Source organism: Zophobas morio, unplaced genomic scaffold (genome assembly GCF_036711695.1).
Source record: "Zophobas morio isolate AGI-343-1 ecotype UQ-CSIRO unplaced genomic scaffold, CSIRO_AGI_Zmor_V1 ptg000206l, whole genome shotgun sequence".
Classification (NCBI taxonomy): domain Eukaryota; kingdom Metazoa; phylum Arthropoda; class Insecta; order Coleoptera; family Tenebrionidae; genus Zophobas; species Zophobas morio.
The window spans coordinates 167568-174830 of NW_026972310.1; the positions used below are offsets into that span (position 1 = coordinate 167568).

The 7263-nt window shown below is 34.6% G+C and overlaps 2 protein-coding genes and 1 long non-coding RNA gene across 8 annotated transcripts; 1 reads left to right on the forward strand and 2 right to left on the reverse strand.

Moving 5' to 3' along the window:
• The first annotated feature begins 973 nt into the window (after window positions 1-973).
• Window positions 974-3081, forward strand: LOC135146035 (uncharacterized). Its single transcript, XM_064078187.1, has 11 exons — window positions 974-1139; window positions 1221-1420; window positions 1474-1569; window positions 1670-1738; window positions 1792-1860; window positions 2021-2095; window positions 2165-2260; window positions 2312-2419; window positions 2481-2685; window positions 2743-2786; window positions 2844-3081. The coding sequence occupies exons 1-11, from the start codon at window positions 1067-1069 to the stop codon at window positions 3030-3032; spliced, it is 1224 nt and encodes a 407-aa protein (XP_063934257.1). The 5' UTR covers window positions 974-1066; the 3' UTR covers window positions 3033-3081.
• A 1037-nt stretch (window positions 3082-4118) lies between these two features.
• LOC135146033 (drebrin-like protein) lies at window positions 4119-6562 on the reverse strand. 6 transcript variants are annotated; one of them, XM_064078180.1, is made up of 14 exons: window positions 6493-6562; window positions 6117-6160; window positions 5918-6050; window positions 5742-5797; window positions 5561-5676; window positions 5345-5420; window positions 5226-5290; window positions 5102-5173; window positions 4826-4978; window positions 4612-4762; window positions 4495-4561; window positions 4385-4423; window positions 4300-4331; window positions 4119-4213 (listed from the first exon to the last, which is right to left on the reverse strand). In XM_064078180.1, the coding sequence occupies exons 1-14, from the start codon at window positions 6495-6497 to the stop codon at window positions 4149-4151; spliced, it is 1074 nt and encodes a 357-aa protein (XP_063934250.1). In that variant the 5' UTR covers window positions 6498-6562; the 3' UTR covers window positions 4119-4148. The 6 variants fall into 6 exon arrangements, with proteins under 6 accessions (XP_063934250.1, XP_063934253.1, XP_063934252.1 ...); XM_064078183.1 differs by having other exon boundaries at window positions 5918-5999; window positions 6078-6157; window positions 6521-6551; XM_064078182.1 differs by having other exon boundaries at window positions 5918-5999; window positions 6078-6160; window positions 6521-6550.
• Window positions 6551-6980, reverse strand: LOC135146034 (uncharacterized). The gene is made up of 3 exons (XR_010283655.1): window positions 6912-6980; window positions 6696-6850; window positions 6551-6617 (listed from the first exon to the last, which is right to left on the reverse strand). It is a non-coding gene; the product is annotated as an uncharacterized LOC135146034 (long non-coding RNA).
• Window positions 6981-7263: the final 283 nt, after the last annotated feature.

Genomic DNA, 7263 nt, shown 5'->3' on the forward strand with positions numbered 1-7263 from the left:
TTCGGGCCATAAACATTCGCGAGGGGTTGTTAAAGTTACCATATATAAAAATGCTAGATTTATAGAGTACATTTGTATCTAATATATGTCTCTGTAGTGCGCACTCCAAATGCAGCTTTAATTTTTAGAAAAGAGTGTGAGAAAGTCCAAAAAACCTGTTCTCTTATTACTCTTACTCTTATACAGCGCTATAGATTAATCGTAAGATCTACGCGATAGAAGAATTCGAACAAGCGCTTGTTAAAAGTTAGAAAGTCTAGTATCCTGCTCGAATGTACACTTAGGATTAAAGTCTATCTATTCTTTTTTCTGTTTTCACGTTTTTTTTCTTTCTTAGTTTTAAATTGCTATATTGCAAAATAAACATTTTAAGTAGTAGGTTTTAGCTTACAAGTTAGTTATTGACTAAAATTATTGTAAAATTTCTGTTATAACAAAAGTTATGCTCACTCTATAAATGCGCAGTTTACAAAAGAGATAGATTTTTAGAGTTGTTTAGTAAAGTTTCATTAGCATTGCAAGTTAGCTTACTAAGTTTTTACTATTATTATGACACTTTTGAGTACAATCTCATTAATAGAAATAGTTTTGGTTAAGAAAGTATACAACTTTTTAAGGCCTGTTGAAATATGTTTTATTTAAGTTTTGATCTTGTCCTCAATTAACCACATTTTTTTAATTTCTTAAAAATTTCACGCATAGATATTAGTAAATTTATGCAGAAAAACGGTCTAATACGGCTGAATAAAACAGCGTTTAAATTTAAAAACTGCAAGATTTCCCCGATATAATAAAAATAGAAAAGAATAACCTGAAGATATCTATTTATAGTACGGTTATGTTTATTAGGCCCAAATCACTCCCTCTTTATACCCCATAACATATTTGTAATGAGTAACATGAGTCTTCATAAGTACTGCATTATGCCCCGTTGAGATCATATGCGTTTTGCGTATGAGGTTAGTATTGCTTGCATTCAAATTCATTTCCCGCAGAGGTCGGTAGATAGGTACCTTTAGTTCACTGCTCCTTTTAAGGCTCTGGTGTTTATGCTCTACCATTAAGAATGCCAGTTCATACCGAGCTGTATGATTTACTAGGTGTCAGCCCGGAAGCAACTGACTCAGAAATAAGAAAGGGTTATTCTATGCTTTGAATTAAAGTTTTTTATTTTTTTTTATAAACATATGTCTTAGTTAAACTTATTACCGGTTTGAAAGGTTATCTAATTCAGGCAAGAAAATGGCATCCAGATAGATGCAGTACAACTGACTGCGAAGAGCGTTTCAAGAATATTTCAGAGGCTTACAAAATTTTAAGCGATCACGATTTAAAACTTATATACGATCAGTCAGGGCTGAAGGACGTGAAAGTTGCGCAACAACAAGCAGGTTTTGACGTAGTGGAACAGACTAAGGAGGTTTAAGTAATCTACTAAGAAGCATGTCTGGTACTCAGTTGCTGTAAAAACAGACTGTTCGTGCTCTCTTCGGCTTCGGAAAATTTGAAACTTTATTTGGGGATGTTACAACACTCCCTCTTTTTGTGAACGCTATTCACTTTCTTTCTGTACTCTATTTTTACTTTTTTTGCCTTAATTTAACATTTTCTTTTTATTTTGAAAAGACGGACGTGATTACTAATATATATTTATTAACGACGCTTTAAGAATTCTCTATCCACCTCTGGAAAAGCTCTTGAGGCTGATGAATCGATTAAACTGAGCTTAGAGAGAAAGGCGTTTTTATATACGGCTTATAATTATAAAGGACTAAAGCGGTTTTTTTACAGGAAAAGGAGGAAGCCGAGCGACAAGAAGAGCTTCTCACCACCAACTTGGCTTATATACTTAAAGCAAAAGTTATTTAGTGTTCTGCTATAAAGTGACTTTTTTTGTTTTTAAAGGAGCTTTATTATGTTGTTAATCTTAATTTTTTATCAAATTTTCATAACTTTATTGCTTCCTTGAGAACGTGTAAATAGTTTCTTAATTCTAATTAATAAAATTTTTATAACCAAGGTAAAGCCTTGTTTAGGGGGTCCAGAAGAAAAAGAAGCTTTTAAACAGCTGATCTATTATGAAGCCGTTCATTTAGTGTTTTTTTATTTATATAATATAAACCTTTTTTTTATTTATTGTCCTTTTATATATATATATTTTTAGTGCAGCTTTCCCGGCGGTAAGGATCTTTTAGGGTGTGTGGCTTACATCTACAAACAGGAAGCGAAGCAGCACTTGAAAAGATTTTTAGGGGTGGAGGTGTTTAAGTTACGAGATCTTTTTTAGCGCTCCGCTAGTTTGTTTTTATAGGGATTCATCTCGGAAGTGGCTGAGAAGAAGCACGTACTTGGCCAGAAGTTGGGCATTGCCTCCCACGCCGTTCGCTTGATGGTCACCACTAACAAGCTCCAGCGGGAGGTAAGGTCTCCGAGTTGTTAATGTCTCTTTTACTTACCAGTGGTGTTTTTTTTCTGAGCAGATGGACAAAGAAGAAAAACTCAAGCTTCAAGGACAGGAAGTGGTTGCTGCTCTTGTGGAGTCTTCTCCGTCTAGTGATCTCGCTCAATCCAGTACAGTGCAGAACAGCGGTAGAAAAGATTCTAAAGGCTTTTCCGTTCCGCCGGATGGGCTCGAGTCGACCACCGTAAAGCAACAGCAATTGTTAGAAGAGATTTTTTCGCAAGGTTGGCAAGTTGCCTATTCGAAGAGAATTACTATATTTAATGGTGGTATTCTTGCAGGTCTGACAGCTTTTTGGAAACTGGGAAAATACCTCCTTGAAGAGGTGCAAATTGCGAAGTAAAGCCTCTATTAAATGCGAACTCAACCTTGCACTCTCCAGAGAGTTCGAAAAGCTTGCGAGAAGATGATGGCGCTGGAAAGAAACCCCGATGTGCGTAACAGAGAAATTGAGGCAGTTTTGGAAATTGGGGAGATCTACGACAAAGTAAGTCGTAGAAGCAAAAGGCATAACACAAGCGGTGGCATTCTTGACTATGCGCACGAGAAAGTCGGATTACGGAAAAGTTAGCTTTGGGAGATTTTGAAACATCAAAAAATTTAATAGTTTATATTCTCCTCCCCCTATTTATAAACTTTTATTAACTTATAAAAAAAAGATCAGTTCAGCTGTTTGTTGTGGTTGAATAGTCCTCCTGTGTTTAGTTGTTACTTCAGCGTTGCTTGCGGTGTATTTCATACCAAAGTATAAAGATTTTGAATAAGTGTCTTTTTAAATATTCACGTCCATCCTGCTCATTACAGAAATATCAGAGGTAAGGATTTTTAAATTAAACTTCTATGGAATATGTATATCTTCACCAAATTTTAAGACCTTAAGGAATTTTATTATAATTGATTGTCGAATGCTTTTTAAATTTGTATTTGAGTAGGTAAGTAGTCAACTCGCAAAATCTTTTCTAAGTAATTAGTTATCAAAGAATTGATCTTGCTTTATTTATATAGTAAATCTTAAGATGGTATCCGTACTTGATAGAAATTGTTTACTATATTTTTCTTCCGCGCGACATTACTTATTTTTTCTACAAGTATTATGTCCAACTGGGCAAGATGCTTTGTATAATGCTAATTGTAATAGACTATATCCAAAAATCAATTTTATAACGGCCTTCAGTCAGGTATGTTTTTCCAGTCGTAAGTGACCTGTACTTCACCAGCGCGCTTAAATTTAATATTCTTACGATATAAATTAGCCTCGAAAGCTCCACATAGCTTAATTTTAGATTTTACAAAATTTATTGAATATAACACGTAATTTATTATATTCTGCTCATTATTGCTGTTTTTTATTAAGGAAACTAAACGATGAGGAGCTTTAATTATTTAATACTGTACATTTTTTAAGAATGAATAATCTGCATCTTTAATCTTTCCGTTTACTATTGTGAATAGCGAAAGTAGGACTTATGATCTAATAATCTTATTTTCTGTGGGCTTCAAAACTAAGACTCTCCCCTCGTGTGGATTCAAACCCTTATTTGCTCTGCTCATGTGGCTTTAGTTAATTTTCTTTTTTCCTACTGTTTGAACGCGTTTTTTAAAAAAACAGTAAAAAGAATAAAATCATATTGATTCTGGAATCAAAACATTACTATACTGCATGAAGGTGCCTTCAGCGTGGCTTAAGCTAAAAATAATAAGAGAAACTGAAAGAGAGATCTTTAGAATCGAAGATGTCTGGGTTCTTCATAGCTACGATTTATATAGAGAAAAAATAAACACGAAACTAAACGTTCTTAACGAGATTTATGGAAAAATAAGTTTCGTAAGTTGCTAACTTTCGTACAGTTGGACATATTCCGCAGGAAACCTGCTTTGAACAATACAAACTTGGCTGAAAGTAGATAAACAAAAGAAACTCACGCTCCAGCTCGGCCGGTTTCGTCGTATCCGTACCACCAGCTAAAAAGCATGAAAAATTAAAAAAAAAGAAATTAAATTCTTTACATTCCTGCAGTGCATTTCTATAGTACTTTTCATCGAGAGCGGTGATGCCGTAAAGAATGGCTCCGGGTACCAGCGTTAGCTCCTCCTCATCCGCTGCTCAAAAACTTATTATAAAGAATTACCCATAGTGGCAGTCTTGAGACCTGCTTGATAGTCGTAAAGAACTGTGGCAGTGTACTTGTTCTCCTTTGTGCAGGAAACGGGGGATGCACTTTGCTCCACATAGCCCTCTTCGCTGTGCCGTACTTGGTCATCGGGATCCTGGCGACTGGGCTGCTCGAACACCTCTGGAACCTAACAATCCCCCCTCGCCGAGCGGGCAGAAAAGTGAACTGGACAAAGCGAAAAGTACAATACTCTTGACGGGTAGGCCGCCGACTCTTTCAGTAGCTCCTGGACTTTCTCTTCCTCCCTCCTTTTATAGCTCGTTGGGGATGGTTGCCTTTCAAACTTCTCTTTTAACGAAGAAGTCTTTCCAGGAATAATTTGAGGTTTTTTATACAGGGTCCCCTAAGAAGAAGGAAATTTTAAGAAAAAAAAGTAAATTTAAAAAGACCGGCCAAGCAGATTACTACTAAAGGTTCTTAGATTTTCCAAACTAGCAGTTAATAAAGCTGGGCAAGGAATAAATACCACTGGGGAGCTTGGAGGATGGACAGAAGCCACTTTCCTAGAATTTGAAAACTTTTTTACGTGGTCCTCTAACTGATAACGGAAAGTTGTATAGCTCGAATGAAGCATTTACTTATTATAATACTCTCTTCAAAACTGAAGCCTTTTCAATATCCTGTTCACAGCGTGCGTGGAAAGTCAAGTGAGAAACTTTAAAAAGGTGTTGCTAAGAAGATTTGTAACAAAGAAGCCAAAAGAAACTACCTTTGAACAACTTTTCTATAGCAACGGAGTGTTGAGCCGCAATCGCTTTGCGCGCTATAGGGGCTGCTTCTCCGATCTTAGTGCAACAGTTTTTTTTTTTTAAATTTAAAAAGGTTATCAAAATATAATTACTAATCTTATATAAAAATAAGTTTATAATATATATATTATTAAGTGTGAAAGGAAGGGTAACTATATAACAGCTGTTAAACTTACATAAATTATATAAATATATTTTGGTTGGTCAACTTGGTCCACTTTAACTTTAACAAAACCATATAAAACCAGCGTATCTTCTGCTAAGCTAGGAATGAATCCATCTAAACCATCTTCTATTTTCGAGTTAACAAATTAGGCGCTGAAACCTCTATTTATTTAAAAATATTATGAAAGATACCTCCGAAATCTCTTACTTCAATGGTATCTGAATTTTTTACGTATCCAAGAACTAACCTAAAGATAAAATACACTTTAAAAGGAAAGGGTAAGCTTTGAGTCTAGAATTAATAGCGTACAAAAAGGAAACAATTATTTAGTTAAAACATATTTTTATAGATAAAAAAAAGGACTCGCCAGTTAGTAGGCGAACTTTCATCATATATCTCGTTGCATACAGTCATAATTTCAGACCCATGGGTTGCCAAGTCACACATTTCTAGTTTGGATATATTGGAAAAAACCGTGAACTTCTTTAAGTCCGTATTCTCTGCACAACGTTATGCTTGGTGGTTACCGCTTTTTAGCCTCGCGGTGTTTAAAACTACGTTTTAACCTCCCCCCCCCCGTCGGGCATTTTCTCCTTGATAGTTCAAACTACTTTTAGTTTAAACTGTTACAGCAACTAATAATTTCCTGTTTACAACATCTAACACTTTGCAAGATTCTATTCTTTAAAACTTTTAAAACGTATAATTACGGCGAAATACAGTTTTTATTAGGAGTTAGTCGTTCTCCATGACTTTACACTCGACATGTAAATTATATTAACTAATAAAAACGAAAAGTCATTTGTTATAATTATTAAAATAACATTACGTGTAAAAGCAACTCACTAAATTAAATAAAAAGAATAATCTTTTAATAGAAATATTAATATTATCTGTGCTAAGAAATAAGAAAATTATAATGTAATAGTAATTAGGCGTTACCACATCTAAATTTAACCCTATAGGTTACCAGTTACTATGTTTACCACTTTTCGTCTTGTTTCAGTGTGCAAAAGTAGATCTGTAGAAATTGTCCCTAAATGATAGGCTCGGTCCCTGAACAATATCTGGCAAGTTTTGAGTAACATGTTTTAACGGATTAGGCAGCAAACAAGAAAACATAAAAAAGTGGTAAATTTAGTTACCAGCGAACGTAAAACAAATCTATTTTGAAGCCCAAGAGTTTTGCCCGTTAAAGGTTAATCTCGTAATTAATAAGACGAGCAAGGCTTTGGTTTAACATAGTGGAGACCCTTCTCTGCGTTGCCCTATTTTTATGGCTTGTGTACAATACGTTGATCTTTTCAATATTATTAGGAATTAGTTTTTAATGGACCTTTACTTGAAAATATTTTTAAAACCTTTAAACGTATGTGTGAAGAGAGTTTATAATATTTTTTGAGAAATATATGTATTACTTTTAAGGAAGATAATAACCTTTTTAGTTGATAGTCGACCAACTACTGCTGAGGTTTAAGCTTGCAAGCTAACCGCGCTTTCGAATCTCATAGTCCAATGAAAAATTTTGGATCGTATGCTTTTCAATACATATTTTATAGTTGAAATTACATGCGTTAATGTATTTATTAAGGCATGTCTTTAACCGCAGCTAATTAAACGGTGACTCAAGGCGACCCTACAAATAAAGTATAGGGGGGAACTGAAATATTCTCATTAGCCCGATCTTAATTATTTTCTCTATAATAAAAGACT